At 41.8% G+C, this 21,463-nt stretch overlaps 4 protein-coding genes across 7 annotated transcripts; 2 read left to right on the top strand and 2 right to left on the bottom strand.

The window, feature by feature from the left end:
* Positions 1-1,429: 1,429 nt before the first annotated feature.
* Positions 1,430-5,226, bottom strand: irg1l (immunoresponsive gene 1, like). Its single transcript, XM_035650083.2, has 6 exons — positions 5,063-5,226; positions 4,593-4,647; positions 4,275-4,462; positions 3,791-3,883; positions 3,476-3,681; positions 1,430-2,887 (listed from the first exon to the last, which is right to left on the bottom strand). The coding sequence occupies exons 1-6, from the start codon at positions 5,078-5,080 to the stop codon at positions 1,960-1,962; spliced, it is 1,488 nt and encodes a 495-aa protein (XP_035505976.2). The 5' UTR covers positions 5,081-5,226; the 3' UTR covers positions 1,430-1,959.
* Positions 5,227-5,258: 32 nt separating this feature from the next.
* Positions 5,259-10,573, top strand: si:ch211-153b23.3. Of its 4 annotated transcripts, none has more exons than XM_047334466.1 (12): positions 5,259-5,542; positions 6,112-6,140; positions 6,391-6,573; positions 6,659-8,146; positions 8,260-8,352; positions 8,452-8,556; positions 8,646-8,755; positions 8,860-9,051; positions 9,168-9,330; positions 9,439-9,604; positions 9,796-9,890; positions 9,979-10,573. In XM_047334466.1, exons 1-12 carry the CDS (start codon positions 5,397-5,399, stop codon positions 10,062-10,064), a joined length of 2,856 nt encoding a protein of 951 aa, XP_047190422.1. In that variant the 5' UTR covers positions 5,259-5,396; the 3' UTR covers positions 10,065-10,573. The 4 variants fall into 4 exon arrangements, with proteins under 4 accessions (XP_047190422.1, XP_047190421.1, XP_035505975.2 ...); XM_047334465.1 differs by having other exon boundaries at positions 6,388-6,573; XM_035650082.2 differs by lacking the exon at positions 6,112-6,140 and having other exon boundaries at positions 5,430-5,542; positions 6,388-6,573.
* A 4,050-nt stretch (positions 10,574-14,623) lies between these two features.
* Positions 14,624-18,659, bottom strand: si:ch211-153b23.4 (uncharacterized protein LOC335392 homolog). Its single transcript, XM_035650270.2, has 9 exons — positions 18,518-18,659; positions 17,973-18,086; positions 16,181-17,857; positions 15,984-16,083; positions 15,755-15,903; positions 15,529-15,641; positions 15,350-15,439; positions 15,150-15,272; positions 14,624-15,055 (listed from the first exon to the last, which is right to left on the bottom strand). Exons 1-9 carry the CDS (start codon positions 18,570-18,572, stop codon positions 14,879-14,881), a joined length of 2,598 nt encoding a protein of 865 aa, XP_035506163.2. The 5' UTR covers positions 18,573-18,659; the 3' UTR covers positions 14,624-14,878.
* Positions 18,660-19,353: 694 nt separating this feature from the next.
* si:ch211-153b23.5 (uncharacterized protein LOC321177 homolog) lies at positions 19,354-21,058 on the top strand. Its single transcript, XM_035650272.2, has 5 exons — positions 19,354-19,507; positions 19,913-20,025; positions 20,189-20,360; positions 20,455-20,656; positions 20,746-21,058. Exons 2-5 carry the CDS (start codon positions 19,918-19,920, stop codon positions 20,936-20,938), a joined length of 675 nt encoding a protein of 224 aa, XP_035506165.1. The 5' UTR covers positions 19,354-19,507; positions 19,913-19,917; the 3' UTR covers positions 20,939-21,058.
* The last annotated feature ends 405 nt before the right edge of the window (positions 21,059-21,463 follow it).

Raw genomic sequence — 21,463 nt, 5'->3', positions numbered from 1 at the left:
TGTGTTCATTGCTAATCTCATTTTTTAAGTTACAGAGTTATTAGTCACAATAATGACAGGTATATTTTAAGCATTGTGTTTTAAATTAAGGACAGATCATCCGAAGGCCAAGCCCTAGTTTGACAGTTTTACTGTGCCAGTCTTTCCTTATTGCTCTAGATGATGGCGTTGTTTTTGTCAGTAACAACAGTACTGATGAGTGTCTTCATAAATATAAGGAATTTCTGGTTAAATTAATTCAGTCAGTGACGTCATTATTCCGTTGTACCCATGAAAGACTACATGAAGGCTTTGCCTCTGTTGCTTTGTTCATATGGAACGATCCTGAAGGTTAAGTTATTGGTCACCACCCCAATAACCTAAGATGATCTTTCCATATGATGTTTATACATTTATTATAATCATACAGTACTGTATTTCCTTCATAATAAGCTTTTTGGAAGAATACATTTAATCCTCACAAAATTTGTTAATGTACCCTTGTTATCCTTCTGAACTATTTGCAATGAGGGAAAAAAAACCTGGGCCAGAATTTGTGTCTCACTCATCTGTGTAAGCTGAAATCAATATGACTTCAGGGCAGAAGACGAAGCATAACACAGTCCCTGCCAATGTTAAAATATTAAAATAAACTGTCTGATGGGGACATTGAGAACGTTGTGCTGACCTGGACGCAGGCGATCTGTCCCTTCCAAAAGACCATAATAGTAGCAAAAGTACAGCTAAGAATTTTATTACAGAAAGAGTCTCACATCGTTTAGCGCTTACATGGTGCTTGCGCATTCTCGCAGTTTGTTGAATTCCATCTGCTGTTACAGTAAATGATAAACAAAACGATTGGGGTCTTTAAACCTGCTAATGGTTCCATCATTCCAACATGATTTTATCATAGAACTTTTATAGATCACATCATTTACAGTATGAAACAAAGCTGAGTACAAGCCTGTGCAATGTTGCTAAAATGATAAATAATTCAAAATTGTATCATCGTACAAGAACTATTGTTGAAGTGTCTAGTTGAAATGTCTTGCCAAATATTAACATTGGGACCACAGACTGAAATTAGGAAAACAGCACTGCTGTTTATTTATAACACAGTTGATGAATTTAGTTTGCTCTTCAAAAGCGCACACTTGGGTAAAAAGCACCTTCATAGAGAACATGTTTGTTTTTTTATGTATAAAAGTTTCTTATTAACTTTTAAATTTCCTGCTTGTTTCACTGTAAGGACAAAAAATAAGGTCGTTAAACAGGATTACTGACATCCGCATGGTTTTAAATGATTTACTAATGTGGTCTTCTCTGCAACACCATTAAGCATTTTTTCCTTTATGACAATGGTCCAGTACTTACAGGAAGAGATGTTGTTTTTTTAATGAACATTATTGAAACATTTTACACTGGTTCAAAATAAACTTCCAGACTGTGCTTTTGAGTTTTGTACTTTTTATTCAAAAAAAATCACACCAAGAGAAATGCTACATTTTTATAATAAAGTGTTGAAATTTCAAAGAGGAAACCCTGCAGTATTTTGACAAACCATTGTTTGGCACAAATACGCGAAATGAGTAACTGAATGTTTATGTAACATTGATATTTAATAAGTATATAAGTAAATAAATCTTCCTTCATTTTCCCTTTGCAAAAGTAACTACATCCCCTTTTACAACTCTTGATTTCTTGATAAAATTAAGTAATACAATTGCAAAATACATTAGATAAATATGAGTTATGATATCGTTCAACAGGTATTTCAGTGCTTTTCAGCACTGGTAAAAAAAGGCATAAAAGGTGCACAGTTGTATGTCAGGCATTTGCAATTGGATGCGTGATATTCTTCAGCATTGATTTGGACAAATGTGGCATTTTAATACATTTGACAGTAAGTTGTTAGTTAAAATGTATTTGTATGTATTTATTTACAAATTTTCTGTTTTGCTGATATTGTCCACTGAGTTTTCATTGCAGCTGCGAGAGAAGGGCTCTGCAGTCCCCAATTCTGTCCAGCTCCTCCACCACATCGATCAGCCTCTCCACCTGTTCTAAAGGAAGCACCGTCCCTGCGTTGTTCCTGAACTTCTTCGTCAAGCTCTCGTTGGTAAGTGGGTTGCGCCAGTGACCGTAGAAGGTGTCACACCGTCCCTTCAGAATGTCTCCTCCAACAAGCGTCACCTCCACTTCGCCATACATTAGGTTGAAATTGGCCGGGTTGTCGTCGGGATGCTCCACGTGCACACGGCTCAGCAGAGCGAGCAGCTCCGGGCGGCTCATGGCAGCGGGTGTAAAGGACTGCACAGTCACCTCGCCATCAAGGAGGGCGCTGCAAGCATTGAATTGGAAGGAGTGACGTGCCTCGTGCTCAGACTCAGGGTAAGGCCTGTTGATGTACTTTGATTTAGGGATTCTGAGCTGGATGTCCTGGACCTGAGCTGGGGAGACAGTGCCAGGACCAACTCCCACAAGAAGCTCATGGACCGAGGCTGCAGCATCTGCCACCCAGTGCATCCCCAGATGAGCAGGGAAGCGCTTGAAGCCCATGTCCTGCTCCTCTAGCAGGAATATATGGCCGCCATCATTGGGTGATTCTAAAGCCTGTGGCACGTAGTCTTCATAAAAGGCATTGAAGCCGGCCACCCCTGGCACAGTATCCAGGACCAGGGGACTCGCCTCTAGGCCTCGGGAGGCCAGCAGAGCGGCCTCCAGCCCCAAACGTGAAGCATTGGCAATGTGGAGGGGCTTAGACTGAGTGGCAGCATTGGCCATTGGGGCCCCAGAAAGAGAAGCAGCTATGGCCAAGGCATGACTGCACTGGGAGTGATCCAAGGACAAGAGGCGAGCACAGGCAGCTGCACTTCCCATCGTCCCGACCACGCTGGGAGGGTGAAACCTGGTGATGAGAAAGACACGTATAAGAGAGACTTTGGTAAGTTGGTTTGGAACTAAGTAGTCTTGAGACTAAAAGGGGTATTTTAAATAGGTGTTCCCCATCATTATAGTTACAGTAGAGCCCCTTTGTGTAAAGGTGTGTCTACAAACAGCTTCTCTTCTACGTGCCTCTCCACATACAGGGGAGTTAATAGTTCTGTACCTGCTGAACAAGCAAATAATGTGGTGGGTCATTTAAATTTCCAAATTGAGTCCTGTGTGATACTCTCCTAGACATGGTTAGCTGTGCTAACACTACCCACAGAGACTCCGCTGTCCCTGAGATGAACATGAGAACACGCCTGTCACAGCTCATTGACACCACTGAGGGACTCAACATTACACTGCACCCGCCCTCTTCTAAAACAGGCTGCACAGATCAGCAGAGTGAAATATGTGGATACTTGTTCTCCAGAATATAAATGAAACAAAAAATCTTACACAAGAACTGACTTTATATGCTTTAAATTTACACTTAGGTAAAGTACAACACCTGCTGCTATAAACCTCTAAATGACAGTATCTACCTCTTAAAATAAGACTTGCTCACCTCTTGGGGATGTTGCAGGCCTCATTAGAGAACCGCATCAGTCGCCCCTGGATCTCGATGCCCACATTGAAAGCCAGCAGGAGTTCCAGGCCACTGGGTTTGTTGTTTGAGGGCAACATGTCGCTGAGTGCCAACACAGCAGGAAGCACTGCTCCTGAGGGATGAGTGGCAGGGTGCCACGTATCATCAAAGTCCATGGAGTGAGTCTGAAGCAGAAAGATTTCAACAATCAAATTAATGTACGTAAACGTTTCTTTATAGTGATGGTGTTCTTGGATAAATGGTGACGCATCTGTTCCACCTATTTACACTCACCGCAACTCCATTGACGAAAGCTGCCAGCGTCGGGGAGAGTCTGGTGCCCCTGCGTCCGTACACAGAGCTGATCTCATCAGGAGCATACATGTACTGAGTGGAAACGACAGAGACAGATGAGCAGGGAATGGTCACAAAGGCATTTATTTGATTATATTTTACTGTCATCACACCCAGCACATTACCTGAACTTTACTTTATAAAGCTCAGGCTCGTCACTCTTCAATTACTGGAGGCTGAATACGTTTCTTTGTAAGTCAAATGTCAATCTGTGAGATTTGTTGAAAAAGGTCATCGTGCATAAAAAACATGTCTGTTCCCATAATAATAAATGTTAAATAATAATAAATGTTTTCTTTCCTTAATCTCATCTGTCTACACCCAGCATTTTAGTGACTGTTTATATAAGGATTTTAATTTCCCTTCCTCATATCAGATAAAATGGTATGTTGTTCTTTATTTCTTTCTATTCCCTCTGCCTCACCTCGCAGTGCTGCAGGGCCAGTTCGAACACCTCTGTTGTGCTGCCGATCAGCCCAACCCCAATGCTGTCCATCACCATTCTTTTGCTGCGGCCGAGGACCATGGGGGACAAGTGCTGAGGCTTTATTTCACTGATGAACTTCCCAAAGCTGGCTGTGACCGTGTCCTCGGGGACTGGGTGCTTCAAGACTGCAGAGGAAAAGAGCAAAACACATAGATGATCAGACAAAAGGAAAGAGGTGTGTACAGTAGGTAGTGATGGAGAAACATTGGTGTTTCCAATCTAGTGGAACAAAGTGTACAAAAAAGTTGAGTTTACCTTGAATTGCTGACTTATGCAGTCTTCTGACAGCCCACATTGGTCTGATAGTTTTCTGTAGGACAAATAAGAAACAGAATGACTTAAACTTGTAAACAATCAAAGACTAGGAGATCAGTTATTTTATTTTTTTAATCAGTTTTCTTTTTCTTTAACATCTCAGGTCCATTACAGCCTGTCTACCTCTTTTGAAAAAGCTGCTGTGCTGGTGAGGTGTAACAGGTGTGGTACAGTATAGCTCAACATTTAACAAGAACTCTATTATATTCTCCCCCAGCAGATACAGTATTCATAAAAAACAAACCTTCACAGTTCAAGCTATGTATGATAAACTTTAAGTTCTATCTTGAATCTTTAATTCGACTGAACCGAGTTTCAGTCAGACAATAAGATTCATGACCTACAGTACATTGCAAATCGGCTCACTATTAATCTAATAAAATAAAGAAAATATTAAGATAAATCTTTACCTGTAGTGTGGAGATCATGGCTTGAGTAAGTTGTTTCTTTCAAGATGCTCCTCTTTCTTCTTTCTGCAGTGCGGCAGTAGTTTTGCAATCAAACGGTTGCTGAAGATGCTGCTGCTTTTCAGGTTGAGAGGGAACCTGTCTTATATAGTCCAGGACTCACAATAAACAGTGATACCTCCTTGGGAGGTCCCCGGAAGTGCAGGCATATCAATAACAAAATCTTAACAGGTGAAATAAGAATTTCAAGTCATTCATCATTCTCATCCTCGTCACCAGCCTCGCCATCAGCAGAAGAGGAGGGGAAAGGAGTGGTGCTTTATTGTTTGAGTTGAAAATGGTGATATCACCTCTCGGGTTTCTGGTTAGTGTGGGGGAATTTTCATGGACTCCTCCTACCCACGAGGAAGCTTTATTTATGACAAACATTCATTCCTACTTCAGACCAACCCAACAGTTCATCTGTCTGAGGATCAACACCAGGTGAGCCTTTAATTTCATTTGCTTCATTACTGCCCATAGTACTAAGGCATGTAACCTTTAAATGCTATACAATGGAATGATGTTGATAACATGCTTTTCAAAGTTTGGTTGACAGTTTGTTGAAATATGTTGTACTGCAGAACAAACTTATTAAGCTTACTAAACATCAGCACAGATAAAAGGTAGAACTGAAAGAATCAAATTCGTTACATTGGTTTATGGTGCGCTTGTCATTGGGTCAAAAATGCCTACAGATATAAGAATATCCTCCGCTCTCCAGTCACTGGAGCAGGAGAGTTCATAAAACACAGTTACTGCTCTGTTATGACTGGGCAGGTCCTGGGATTCCCTTATGTAAGTGGGAAGAGAGGTAAGTCTGAAAAGAGTCCAAAGCAGTAGAATGCTCCGGTTTAACCTGAAGTTCATTTAGGGCTATAAATAACACATAACTGAGTCTGTAGGAATATCATTTTTTTCATCTTTGCTTAACAGTAAAGGAATGTTTCTTTAATTTCTAAACTAATTTTGTGTGTGTGTTTGCTTGTTTTTGAACATTGCTTCACAAATAGAAAGTTTAATCATCGAGAGGCTCTTAAAGGTAAATTAAGCACAACGCTCTCTCTCTCTCTCTCTCTCTCTCTCTCTCTCTCTCTCTCTCTCTGTCTCTCTGTGCACATAATTTGGATGATGTATTGCATTCATTTTAAAAGCACTGTGATATTATCCCACAATTTGTCTTGGGGTCCAGTACTTCATTTGGTATTACAATTGATGTTTTTATGGAAAATATACTGTACACATATTCATGGACCTGTGTCATGTGTCCATGTTTTCCTTTGTTTCAGTAGAACTGCATTTAGACAACCAAGACACGATGTCAACGTCAGATGGGTTTCCAGCCAGTTTCTATGGTGAACCAGGAGTGTTGGGCATGTTATCGAATGGGATCAGTGCGTTCCTCGTACTTCTGCAGAACTTCAATACAGCACATACTGGCAGTGCTCCAGTAGGAGTGGAAAACATCCTTGCTGGTAAAACCTTTTAAATATCAGATGAAATATTTTTAGACAGGGTGATCTTCTTGTTGTAGTAATTTCAATTTCATGGTTTTTATAGGTGTCCATCTCATTCTTATTGGTGGTATATGCCAGTTGGTGGCCGGAATGGTTTCCTTCAGAAAAAATGATCACCTCAGTGGCACTGCCTTCATCGGGTATGCTGCTCTCTGGGGCAGTTATGGTGCAACTCGAATCTACTTTGGTGCTTTGGCAGAAACTCCTACAACAGCATCTATATCACATCAAATCATGAACAATCTGTCCACTAACATAATGAGCAACATAACGCCGAATGCCACCACAGATGGCCCTGTGTGCCATTTATGCCTGTCCATAGAAGAGTCAGCCATCGCTGGTCTGGTCCCTTATATCCTTCTGTCCTTCCTCCTAGCCTTCTGCTCTGCCACCGTCAACTACATCATGCCTTTTGTTTTTGGGGCCATCACATTCACCTTAGTTTTTGAAGCAGTAGGTCTAGTTGCAAGCTCCTGGGCTCTCGTGGTGTCTGGGGTTCTCGAGTTGCTCATTCTAATTTTTGCGATCTACGGTTCGGCTGCACTGCTCATCAAAGGTCTGACTCAGCGTCTTGTCCTCAAAGGCTTTGGTACCCCTCTCTTTAACGTTCTCCTGCTAGGGACCGCCAACTCAGCAAGCGCCCAGAGCATTGGCCAAGAGAAGAAGAAAAACACAAAATACGCAGAACCCATGGCCTTGGGATTCTTCTGTGACACTGTTGCCCCCTTCATCTTTGCCTTCTACAGCTTTGGGTATGTTAAGTCCTTTGGCTTAGGAGCTGCATGGGTCTCAATCATCTCAGTGGCCCAGCTGTTCTCAAGCTACTACGCCCATCTGCGACAAGATTGCTACCACACAACTAAGTTTGGTCTTCATGCTACATATTGGCTGATCAAGGCTTGGGATGAGTTTGTAGCATCTGTTCTGACTACAGAGGAGGGTCAAATTATGTCAGGGAGGGAAGCAATGGTGGGGAACTGGTTCTTCGTGGTGGCAGGCTTGGTTCTCTGTGTTGGAAGCCTGAACATGGATGTCCTGGAACTGATCCACAACATGCTGTTTGTCCTGCTCACAGTCTCAACAATACCCCAGATACCTCTCCAGGCGTACTACATTTTCTTCGGTGTAGCTTGCTCCCTCTTCACCGCGATCTCCCTGTATGGTACCTTCGCACGTCTCATTAACACGATAGCAGAGAAGTCTCTCATCCCTGTAGGCCCACAGCCAATCTCCACTGAACGGCTACGGCAAGCTTTCAAGCACCGAAGCCATAGACAAGGAAGACAGGAGGCTTCAGATGCCCTGTTTTACATGTCAAATGGGGTTGCAGCTCTCTCAGCTCTCCATGCGAGTGTGTCAAGTTCAAATCGGTCCTTCCTCAATCTGACTGTCCCCTGGGTCCTCATCTCTGGAGCCGTCATCCAGGCCTATGTCAGCCGGCTGCAAGTCACGGGAGGTGGCCGTTTTGGATCCGTCATCTCGTCCATCTATGTAGCAGTGTGGGCAACCTGGACCTGGTTTAGGTTTGCAGGTATGTTGGTACAAACGTGATGACGTTTTTCTTACTGAAATACACAACAAATGATTTTTGTGTATTTTTTTTTCTCCATTTTTTCTCTCAATATTTTTTCTCCATTTTTTCAGGTTACCTGCTACAACTTTCAACAGAAGCATCTTATGGTTTTACAGCAGGAGCAATTGCTTTCCTGGTCATTAACACTTTCCTCATGCTGATAGGTAACGTTAACTAAATTGTTTTTAAAAAAGGAAAACAACTAATATTTTACCATTATTATTATTTGAGCCAGTTGTAATTCAATACATTGTTCATATTAGCTGCCTACAGGAACCTGGTTCTGCTTTTTCTAACAACAATCATGGAGGTTGTTCTGGTCTGTTTCCTGCTGTCCACTCTGCAGCGACTGCCATACCAACTAGAAAGTAAGCACAGTCTTATTCTACACATAAATAAATTATATCTGCAGCCACCTAGTTATCAAAATGTTTTAACTTATTTATTTTTTTTACAGTGGCCATGCTTGCGCTGGTTTCAATAATTTGTGTATATGGAGCTCTGGCATCACTGATGAACTGCATCTTCTCACAGAGTATGCTGCCTATGGGACCTCCCTTATTGAAGGTAACTAATCTGACGACTCATGTTGTATTTTCCATCCCAATTGTTAAGTGGTGTACATCCTGATCGTTATATGAACGTGTCGCTCCCCCTGTGGCCTGTCTCAGGAGAAAGTGAAGCAGGACACCTCTCCAGAGCTGCCGTGTCCTGTTGCTAATTCACAACTCACCAGTGGTCTCCTGAAGATCGCTGGCCTTCTGGAGGAAGGCGGAGTATGTGGTATTCCTACAGACACAGTCTACGCCCTGGCCGCCTCCTGCAAGAATCCTCAGGCGATAGAGAAAATCTACAACATTAAAGTAAGAAGGAAAAATCAGGTGGTCATTGAGGTGTAATGTGGGATGCATTAGATTCAATTTCCACATTGTGTGCTTCATGTGAAATTCATCAGCCTGTTGTCTGTGACCTGCTCTAGGACAGACCAGCAGAGAAGCCCATCTGCATCTGCATCTCTAGCGTGGAGCAGCTGGTAGCAGTCAAGCCTCCCTTCAGTCCTCTGCTCTGGGAGTTTATGAGGAACGTGTATCCTGGAGGAATCAGTTGCATCGTCACCAAAGGCGACTGGCTGTACAGACTGGGTAAACTGGCCACGGCAGCTACACACGTCTGTGACTCAGATTATACTGTAGCTTGAATAATGACAATCGCCAGTATTCACCTTTCACCTTTTAATTCTTCTTGCTTAGGAGTGGGACCAGCTTATGACCGTGTTGGTACCCAGGACAGCATCATGATCCGCGTCCCAGACCACACCCCGACTTGCCACCTGTGTGACATCACTGGACCCCTTGCCATTACCTCAGCCAATCCCAGTGGAGAGGCGGACAGCACCCACCACAGCATGGTCATTGAGTAAGCATCTTAACTGTACCCTTCTCAAGTCCTCATGCTCATCAGCTGTTATTCAGCTGACACATTACACGTACATTATTTAGGAGAGGTTTATAAATTGCTTGATGATTTGACTAACTTAGCTGTAGTGTCCTTCTGGTAACTATATTAAATTACATTTACCTCTTCTGGTTCCTTTATTTTTGCTGCAGTCGACTTGGACACAAGATTCAAGGAGTTCTGTGTGATGGGGTCTCTAATGAAGTTGTTGCTTCTACTGTGGTCAACTGCCTGAATATAGATGAAGGTGCAATGCAAAAAAATATTCCCATTTCATCCCTTCCTTTTTGTGTTTTAACACTTTCTAACTCAAGCCGATCTTACTCTTTTCACAGGGACCATCACCATCCTGAGGGAAGGCTGTGTCCCTGCAGTAAAAGTCAGACAAATCTTTGAAAGAGTAAAATCCATGATGGTGTGAACATCACACACCTCATTTCTCTCTTGGCCGAGAGCCTCCTCATACCTGGTTCCCCACAAGATCTGCAATTTCAGCTCCACAGCGTCCAGTCAACAATCTCAGGGAAAATGAAGAAGAGCTTGAATGGATGTGTCGACAAAAAACACACTACTCATTTGTAGTTTACAACACCAATTATGAGCACTAAACATTCTCGTCAAAGAATTTATGTCACATGAAGAATCTCAGCTGGCATACGATGACTTTAGGAAGATGACGTCTCTTAGCTTTATAATTCTGGCAAGAACTGTAAGAACTTTGGTGTTTATGTTTGAATAAGATAATGCTTTTTTTTCAATGACTGTTGTATGTTATAATTCTGTAAATATGTATTCATGAGAAACAGAAAATATATTATATGTTAGTGTGTATATTTAAGCTCTTTGTGTGCTCTTGTACTGAGTACTTAAAAGTGAATTTAACTGATGTGTAAAATTGTCCTGAAGTGAAATAAAAATGTCATAAAGTAACAAAGATTTCTATAGATTCCTTTTTTTATAAACCTTTTTGGATGAGCATGTCTAAGAAGGGAAGAAAAAAGTGGGGAAATGAAATGCAAAAAGTAGCAACCACAGTATACGTAGTATGAATCTCAGGGTGCCTACAAGGTCTAATTTACAAATAAACATTTTAACTATAACTGGTAAATTCACGAGAAAACCAAGTTTAATGTTTGTTAAAAAAATCAACACACACTTTTACTGGCTGTAGTCACACAAACCAGCTGTGTTTTTCCCATTAGCACAATAATGAATGGGTCAATCTAATAAAAGTTTAGTTGAGACAAGATTTGTTTTATTTTATTTTATTATATTATATTTTATTTTATTTTATTTTATTTTATTTTATTTTATTTTACTTTATTTTATTTTATTTTATTTTATTTTATTTTATTTTATTTTATTTTATTTTATTTTATTTTATTTTATTTTATTTTATTTTTATTAATTTTATTTTATTTACACCTCTGTAGGTGTATTATGCTTTGTCAGAGTAATGTCGTCATCTCGCAAACAAAATAGCTATCTCCATGGTAACACTCTTGTGTCTTGCACAAATTCTGCGACTATGACACACCAGAGACAGCCTTCAGTTACGCACCAACTGCCTTGGCTTGCCATCAACTAGATGACCTTGCATAGTGCGTGAGAACGCTCATCTTGCAGTCTCTCAGGAGAGGACAGAAATTTCCTCAATACCTACAATGGCAAAGACTGTTGGGAATGACATTGCAGATATTTTGTTGTGAACCATTATACAAGTAAACTTTTTGACTTAATGATGATGCTAAATGAAAAGTAAATCAATCACCAAAGTTTCTATAATTCATTCTGAGGGTGACATGAATGTCTGAACTAAACTACCAGAGAAAACGTCAAGGGACAACCAAAGTCAAACATATTCATTCTTTGACGATCATGAAAATGTGTTGTCGATCCCACAGATATTTCACTGGACAAGTGAAAAATTTGTTGTGAATATTTGCATAAATTTGTAAATGCAATTCATTCATTTGTTGTTGAGATATTAAGGTCTGAATCAAAGTGGTGGACAGACTGTCAGATCCATAACGCAAGCACTGTTGATTTGTTTGTAGAAGCCCTGTAATGTAAATAGCCTCGTGAACTTTCAAATCACTGATTTTATTTTATTCATATCCAATATTTTGATGCTATGTAGACTGGTTTGCTATTACGGTTTTATTCTGTTGTAAGTTGGGGGGGTGGGGGGGGGGGGTGTACTGGGGCTGGAGTCTGTGAGTTTCATTTCATTGTATGAATTCATTGTAAATATTCATTGTTCTACAAACAGTAGTTCTATTCTATAAGGAGTTCAGTTTTCAGGCCTTTTTGGGAATACATGTGTTTTTGCAGGGAACTGGTGTTGGTGTTAAATTACATATGACGCTTATCCTCTTTTGTTCAAAGAATTTTGTTATTTTCAATGGTGGGTGGTTTGCTATAACAAAGATAAGCAGCTTTATCCATTAGAATTCCCTTGCTGCTTGAGGTCAGAACAGAAATTCCCCTTACTTCCTTGACATTAACCCATTTACGAGACAAGAAAAACACAAATTCAACAGAATAGATAGGGTCATATATATTTTTTAACAGAAATCCTTTTAATTTCTAAATTAAATCAAAAAGTGTTGGAAGAAAATACATTTTATTTGGTACATCACTTTAAAAACAACGACAGTGATAAGAAAGATACATATATTATAAAATAAGGAAATGTTAAATAATCGGGATATTGTCTTCCTTGTACATTATCTTCAAAGTATCTACTTTGTACTATCAACTAAAAAAACACATCTTTTCCTGTTCAGATAATTGCTGCTCTTACCTATTAACTCATTACCAGGAACCACTCTGAAATTATTTGAGTAGTTTTTAGACCAACTTAGTATACAATAATATAAAACGTTGATTTCTTTAAAAAAATTAAATATGTCATTAAATTTATAAATTCGAGTGTAATATTTCAGGTAGGGACTGCAGGCATGGGAATAGAGTTAAGACCTTAGTCCTGCTGACTGGACAGTCAATCTATGAATATTTACTCATACAGCAAAAACCCCTTGCACATGTACACGTAAATATCCCAAAACAAATGCAGTAAGTTAATGGTCTGGATCTGGACATCCCCCCGCCCTGCTGGACAGACTGTTAGTCACGGTGTGACAGTGTGAGAACAACTTTTAATTCATCAATGAGTTTCTGTGTTTGATTTACAATAACAGAATATATGCTGAGGAAGTGTCAGGCCAGGACTTTAAAGAGGACTCTGATGCAGAGTAGACAGTTCAGGCGGGCTTTTATTCAAATGATCTTAAACCTCTGACAGTGACAAAAATAACAGGCTCTAGAAAATTCCCCTCACAACTAAACATAAGGCGATTCTATTGAAGAACGAAAAACACTCCAAAACAAGGAGGGAACATGACCTCAGACTAAGCTAATTGACTTAACATAAATCACTCACAAGGAGGCAAAGAAACACGCCTATGAACTACAACTGTGCTACGAAACTGCGCTATGAAAATTACGAACAGAAAATCACTCACAAGGAGGCAAAGAGTACAGACCAACAATACAAGAAAAACAAGGCTTGGGGTGAGGCGAGGACTGGGACATGGGGCTGGGGTGCTCGGCACAGGACAAAGGGAGGCGCAGACTATGAAACACCTGAGGGGAATGGCTATGACACACCTGAGGGAAATGGCTATGACACGGCTGAGGGGAATGGCTATGACACGGCTGAGGGGAATGGGGAACAGGTGGACAAGATCAGAAATCCTGGAAGACAATCAGACCGATGACACATGAGGAAGAGCGAGTGACCTGAAACGAGGAGATAAGACGAGTTATCAGATTTCCTTACTGTAGTTGTTTGATCTCGTAACACTGTCTATCAGAGTATAGCTGATTATCATGTGTCAGAGGCCAGGACGTGCCCATGACAATAATAAGGATTCAATGTCCAATCATATTTAAAATTATTAACATTCTTTCCCACCCGCTCATTTTCTGACCATTGCAGCCACGGCCCAGTTAGTTTGTAATTTCTGAATCATATTTTAATACTGAGTGTTTTCTAAATACCAGTCTTGCTTGTTTTGAACACATGTTGTTAGTGATAAAAGATAGACTGGTTGGATAAAGGACAAGGTGTCCAGTTTCACAAATCATGGACATGGTCTTTAATAACCGTTCTGATACAACTCCCAGGGGTGACAGGAAAATGATTGTCATACTTGGGACAGTTGATAAATGATAAATTTCAATTTGTGTCATTTTACATTTATAATGCTATCATTTTTTTTTATTATTATTATATTACTTTACAAAACAGGTTGAAATTATTTATGGTTTATTGAAATGAAATGTTGGATGTGAGTTCAGGTTTTCTATGTTAATGACCCTGCAAACCCACACATTCAATTACTCTAAACACAAGTGCAATAATCACACATTCATTGCTGCTGCTGATCACAAGTTGAACTAAACTACTTTACTTTGTTTAGAAAGGTGCTGTACAAATAATATTATAAAATTCTGCTCAGCCATATTGAAAAATGTCATCTTAAACCTGCCGATAATATTTAATAATACATGTGGGATTCTTTAATCCAACAAAGGACTTATTACTTATCTATTACGTATTATTTTATCAGATTGCCTTTGTATGTATCTTGTCTCCATGATCCGAAAACCTCACCTTATAACACATACTTAATATCTTAACTTAAAATAAGCTTAATTTCATCATGGAATTAAACTATAGTACATATTGTAATATTAGTGCAATTAGAATTGACACCATGAGTAATATATATTGTAATTTATACACCTTGCCATCAAGTTTGTTTTCATTTTGCACATGGTGTGCAGTTACTATGCAATGAGGACATTTCCATATCAGGCAGTGATCTGTAAATGTTTTCATGAATATGTTTTAATAGAATAAAACACATGATTAGTGATACTGCATATTAAAACATCATTGTACATCACAACTGGTTTTGGAAATAATTTATTGTAACTTCATCATGAAAGTATGTACAAGGCATTGATGTTATTTAGTATATAACATTTACATAAATTACAAAGGTGCAGACAATATACTGTACATAAAACTTAAAAATTCCACACAAATATAAAGAGCATAAAGACATTTAAAAACATGTCCTTTTCATTTAGCTACAGTATTTGTGCACATTTGACTTTCTGTTTAAGTTGGCACGAGTGGTGCTCTGATACAATTTAGTCATACTATGACCCATTTCTCAGGACTGGACTTTGTTCGGGCGAAACTGTGGATGGTGTCGAGTTAACACTTCCCATTCCCGACTCTCCGGTACTAGCCGGTAGCTGCAGCTCGTACTCAAAGGCAGGATTGGTCTGTCCGTGTCTGTGTCTCCTCTGAACCTCCTCAAAGATCTGAAGAACCTTGAAAGCAGGCAAACAGAGGCAGGCAGCATTAGTGTGATTGGTGCATGCAGCAAAATGAAATTGTTTACTCAAAACAATATTTTTAAATTACCTTGGATTTAGGAATGAGACCCACTCTGAAGAAACCAATGTGTCCTGTTTCAATCTTAGTGCAGTCAACCACAGTAGATGCGATGTTCTCTGGAGAGGGGCCATCACATAGAACACCATCCACCTAACCAAGCAAAAAGCACATATAGTTTATTGCAAAAAAAAACACAGGTGCCGCCTGAACTTAATTATGATAATTACCTTGTCACCCAGTTTGGCATAAACTTGGTTGTGATGAGTTGTGTCTGCCTCGCCTGTAGGGTTGGCTGAAGTTACTGCAATGGGCCCCACCTAAGAGAATCAGCAGTAGTATTCATTAAAAGCTCTGCTGACGGGCATTACTCAGAGACAGGCAGTGTTACTCACACACAGCCCCTTACCAAACTAATGAGGTGGGTGGCCACAGAACAGTCAGGGTTTCTGATAGCAATGCTTTGTGGAGTCCCGATGTGTTTGGCAGCATCTCCCAAACCAAAAGCGTCCATCCATGGACCTGTGTGAGACAATTAAACAACACAACGCTCAAAATACACCCACCGTGCAACACGAGGCACACATACAACAGTACACATTCAAATGAGCAAACGACCAAAAACACACACTCACCTCTGGGTATAACCATGCTAATGGAGGAGGGCCACGCCGCCTCCATGAAGTCCAGCAGCAGGGGGCTCAGCAGGGGTCGCACGGGCTCCAGCTGCCTGATGGAGGAGATCCACAGGGACATGGGACGGTCCTGTGCCTGCTTCTTCACCCTGAAGTCAATCAGAGAAGAATGAGTGTGAATCGATAAATGAATGCAGGTAATGTAACACTCACCGTCACGGAAACTCACTTGAAAGCTTTAACAACGGCCTCAGGCCTGTTGCACGCTGCCACCAGCACATAGACGGTGTCAGTGGGCATTCCACATGTACCACCCCCTTTCATGATTTCTGCCCGAGAAAATAGAAGACAAAAAAAAAATCCACATCATGGAGCATAAACAAATGATTGCTATAGAGATCAACATTACTGCCTTGTGCATCTCACCTGCAATCTGATGGACAGATGAGGACTTGCGGGCTGGTAGATGGGGACAGATATGTGCGCCTCCCCCACCACCACTCATCTTGACTACAGGTTTCCCAAAGGGGATCTGGGGGGACTGGAAGGTGTTGTTGAAAATGTGGCCCAGGAAAAAGTAAAAACTGACCAGACCGAAGATGATGGAGACTCCTATGTCATAACCATAAGGCAGGGCACCCACTGCATCCAGCAGGAAGCTAATGAGGATGAGCTGGAAGGTGAGGGCGTAGGCAAACCAGGCGACATTGACAAACAGCGCCGCAGCTGTCACCAAACAGTTAAACAGCATGAAGCTAATGATCCCAACGGCCACGTTAAAGCCTCTGGTTTCACCGTACAGGCCGCCATATCGCGTCAAGCCCCACACTGTCCACATCATCCCATAGAGAATGAAAACTGTGCTCTCAAAGGTTTTACCCCGGGCAAAAGCTACGGAGCCACAGAGCAGCTGGAGGGCCCCGCCAGCCACCACCACCCAGGGCAGAACCAGCACAGACAGGGGACTCCTGTCACCAACTGTGGCTGTGACGGCGAACGCAGCCAACACACTGCAGGCGTGGCCTAACACCTCTGCATCTGCATATTTGGAGTAGCCCAGGTGGGGTGAGTGCAGCTCTTTATCGTGCGCCCTGAGCGTGAGACCCTGCATCCTGTTTACTAAAGCCTTGAAATAGCCTTGCCCTGTGGGAATCACGGTACTGGAGACCATATTGAATGTGGTAATTAAAAGCAGGACGGCAGAGACTACAAATACAACTGCCTGTACACCTTGAGTGCCTCCTTGGTGGAAGCCTTGGGGCTGGGCTGCAATTGCAATGCAATAGGCCACAAAGACTAACTGGTAGAGCCCCTCCAGCAAGCCCTTCTGACAACTGAACAGGGCCAGGACGGAGAAAAGCACAGAGAAGACGACAGGGAAGGGAACAGGGGAGAGAGGCTGGATAGAGTAGAACGATAAGAGAGCAGTGTAACCCTCTGCAAATTTCAACAGAGCAGTGAAGCCATAAAAAGTGGCAGCCAGTGTGTCCATGGCTCGGTAAAGGAGGACGCACATGCCAAGCTGGAAGACTCCGGCTGTCCACAGCCAGGGCACATGACCGACGGAGAGCCGGGGGACTACACCTAACAGAGGACAGGCTATGACAGAGGCAGACAACAAGTTCATCACCAAACCCACTGACACAGCATCACTACACTTCTGTCTCTGCTCGGTCATCGGCCCAGCTTTACTCTGCAGGCCTGTTCCTGGAGGCTCCACTTTACCATGGGTGATGGTTGACAGCAGACGCCCAGAACCAAAGTAAACACCGACCAGACAGACCAGGAGGTAGTTTGCAGCTGTGGCAGACTGACCGAAACCCGCAGCAGACAGCCCAGCGATTTGATGGGCACATGCTAAGCTAATGCTGACAGCTATGACACACAGAACCGCTTTCTTTACGAGGAGTGCGACGCTGCCTATGATGAGCAGAGCTAAGGTAAACGCCGCCAGGCCAGGAACCAGAGAGGATCTGAGCTCTGCGGGCCGCAGCACCCCCTGCCCTGCCAGGACGTACACCAGACCGGAACCACACCACAGGGCAGAGACGGTCAGACACAGGGACGAGAACAGCTGGCCGTGGGACAGACTGCGGCGGACACCTGAGAGACAAGAGAGTGAACGGAGGAGAGGGGCACACGAACAAATCAAGCAACAGCACAGATTTAAAAAAAAAGATTTGAGTGCAACATTTGAAATGCATTCAGTCACACTGACCTGCATAAGCCAAGAGCACTGCGATGATGAGGAGCAGAATCCCCAGTGCAGTGTGGGGGATGAAGTCTTTTTCAGGTGAGCTGGCATAGTTGTTCACCGAAAGCAGGAGAGAACCTAAAAGTTTAGACAAAAACCATTATAGATCCAGGAGACCAGAGTAACTGACCTTGGCCTGACTGACAAGTTTCCTTGTTTTGATTTTATCTTATGCAGATGTGTTTAAAGCTTGGAACTGGGTTTTTATATTAGCAGCAGTTTTAGGTTTAATGTTTTAGTTAGAATGAATATTAAAATTCAGAAATACAGGTAATGACATTAGGAGCATTTAACTTTATTTATGCTATGATTTAAAACTTGAGTATGTGGTTCAAAATTGAATCGAACATTAAATACGTGAACACTATTGGATATTTAAGATTCAAACTTAATTTCCGATTCAATGTCTTACATTAACATAACAGCAGAACAATGAGTATAGGCTCATGGCTGTTTGGTACAAATGCAAATTTTAGTTTAAGAAATGAACCATTCAAATCAAATCATACCGCCAGAGATGCCGAGGATGCCCACGGACACATGCAGCGAGTGGAGTTGAGCCATAGTAGAAGAGTGATTCTATGAACAAAAAAGTCAAAATCTTCCTTTATATGGCTGCGTGTGACATCAGCGCATCAGGAGAAACATGAGAGGAGGACGGGCCGCGCCTGACGGGGTGGAACCTGAGAGGAGGACGGGCCGCGCCTGACGGGGTGGAACCTGAGAGGAGGAGGGGCCGCACCTGACGGGGAAATAACACAGCTGCGTCACCGCACAGCGAGGAAACGGGCTGCTCCTATAATAAATGCAAATGCCTGTAATCGAAAAAGAAGGTCAGTCATGTAAGGAATAAAATGTATAATGTAATATAATTAAGGCTAAGGATGATATATGAACAAACTCCATTGTGACAATCCAAAGAGTTTAGACAAAAGTGAAACTGCGAAGTTTGGGTGACGTAAATATTGATCAGCTCAGATTAAGAGGAATTTGAGAAACTTAAAGGTTTGTATTTATGTGTACAAATATGTATTTTAAGTGACATACACACACACAAATTCAAAACTTGAAAACCAAAATGTTTATTTTGGACATTTTTTTTCTTTCCACTAGTCTAAAAAAAAGACATTCAACCAAAATAACCTCAAACCACAAAAAAATAGCGTTTAAATGTTTTAGAATAATTCTCAACCACAGAGCTTAGAACGTAAGACTGTAACACATTAACGAATGTGTTTATTTGATCACTTTTATAAAATAAAAGTCATTGTTCATTTAAAGCATTAGTAAGAGTGACTCAGCATATCACCCCAACGGCATCAATATTAAACAATGTCCCTGGTTTCCTGTAAGGTGCATGATGTCAGTTGTTTGGACAGCAGGTCTTGTGGGAAGGGCCAGGTGAGGCAGGCAGGGATATAAGAAGTCTGCTTCAGAGTTCAGTCAATATATCACTACTGAGCAGCTCGATTACACACAGCCAGACAACCACACACAAGGTGAGGGGAACTGCACGAACAACGCACTATTTTGACTTCTGCTATCTTAACATCTTTCTGGATAATACTATACGAACAAATGTGAAATGCTAAATACGTCTCTGATATCCGTGTTCTAGTACAGTATTTATCTATTGCAGCAGAGTCTAAAACCTCTTCCTGTAACTTCTCCTTGCCTGGTGTCAACAGTGTTGCCTGGCAGCGGCGGCAGCAGCAACAGATGCTCACCTGAGAATCCTCTGTCACCTGCTCTGTTCATTTTTTGTGTAAACATGTGCAACAGGTGGCCCAGGAGCAGTGCTCTGTTAATCATGTGCTTTTCTTATCTGATGGTGAAACAAAAAAGGTTTTGTAGTTCACATAGTCAACATATTACATTTGTACTTTTATCTGTGTGTTTGATAGGAACCATGGCAAAGCGTGTTGCAGTTATTCTCGCAGGCTGCGGCGTCTACGACGGCACAGAAATCCATGAGGCCTCGGCTGTTCTCGTCCACCTGAGTCGCGCTGGGGCAAAAGTAAGAGCAGGAAACGGAAAGAAGAGAAGAGAAGTGATCTAGTTACAGTGCGCTTATCTGTTCATTGATTTAAAGTTCAAGGATGTCGAGGGACTTTGCAGTGTACTCTTACTTTTTCTGCCAGTTTATTGAGGACGTTTTACATGTTGGTGTTTCATTTCAGGTGCAGATGTTTGCTCCGAATGCAGATCAGATGCACGTTGTGAATCACTGCGACGGGAAACCTACGGGGGAGAAAAGAAACACCCTGCAGGAAAGTGCCCGTATCGCCAGGGGTGACGTGACTGATCTGGCCAAGTTGGATGTTTCAGCATTCGATGCCGCCATCATCCCAGGTCAGTCTGCCTTTGCCATAAACAAACACCATTAAGATCATTACTTAGCCCACATTCTTTTTAACATGTCCTCCTTGTGTGTTTTTCTGTCCAGGGGGATTTGGTGTGGCTAAGAACCTGAGTGACTGGGCAGTGAAGAACAAGGACTGCACCATCCAGCCACAGCTGGAGAAGCTCATCAAGGCTTTCCACAAGGCTGGAAAGCCGCTGGGCATGTGCTGCATCTCCCCCATTCTCGCTGCCAAAATCCTGCCTGGCTGCGAGCTCACGGTGGGACAGGACAAAGAGTGTGAAAAGTGAGTACATTCGTTTTTTTCACCGTCACATATCTATGAATTTGAAAAGAAATGAATTCTCTGACTGGTTCCTCTGTCGTCCTCTTCAGGTGGCCGTATGCGCAGACGGCAGTTGTGGTGAAGGAGATGGGCTGCAAACACGTGAACAAGGATGTGGAAGAGGCTCATGTTGACGTGAAGAACAAGCTGGTCACCACCTGTGCCTTCATGTGCAATGCTCCCGTTCACAAAGTTTTTGATGGAATAGGTGTCTTAGTCAAAGAGACACTGAAACTGGCTTGAGCTAACTTAAAAATGTGCGGCCTGTACAAGCACTGTTGCATTTATCCCTGAGTATTTGTCTGATGTTGTATCATCAATGTGTTGTTTTGAGATTTCCAATAAAAGCTACTTCACAAATGACAATTTTGCAATTGTTGTTTATTTTTTTGCTCAAATAAAGCAATGAAAATTACAAAACCTCTATGAATAATTTGGGATAACGTCCTCATGCACACTCACGCACGCACACAAGCACGCACACACGCACACACACGCACACACACACACACACACACACACACACAGACACAGTGTATGTAGTGTGTAAAGTTTGGACCGAATTTGTCTCTTATGCTGTAAAACCAGATTTATACACCATGATCAATAAATGATTTCAGATCAGGGAATGATAACATTATTCTTATAAGTCGCTAAAGGATTTTTTTTTAACCATACAGTAGATTAATTTTCATTTTGACAAGAAAATGTTGTATAAAAATGTCCAAAGACAAACTTGTGGAACAGGGCTTTGGGTAAAAAATAAAC

The sequence above is a fragment of the Scophthalmus maximus genome, chromosome 9 (assembly GCF_022379125.1).
Source record: "Scophthalmus maximus strain ysfricsl-2021 chromosome 9, ASM2237912v1, whole genome shotgun sequence".
NCBI lineage: Eukaryota > Metazoa > Chordata > Actinopteri > Pleuronectiformes > Scophthalmidae > Scophthalmus > Scophthalmus maximus.
The sequence above is the reverse complement of the archived record's forward strand: the minus strand, read 5'-3'. Positions and strand labels throughout refer to the sequence as shown.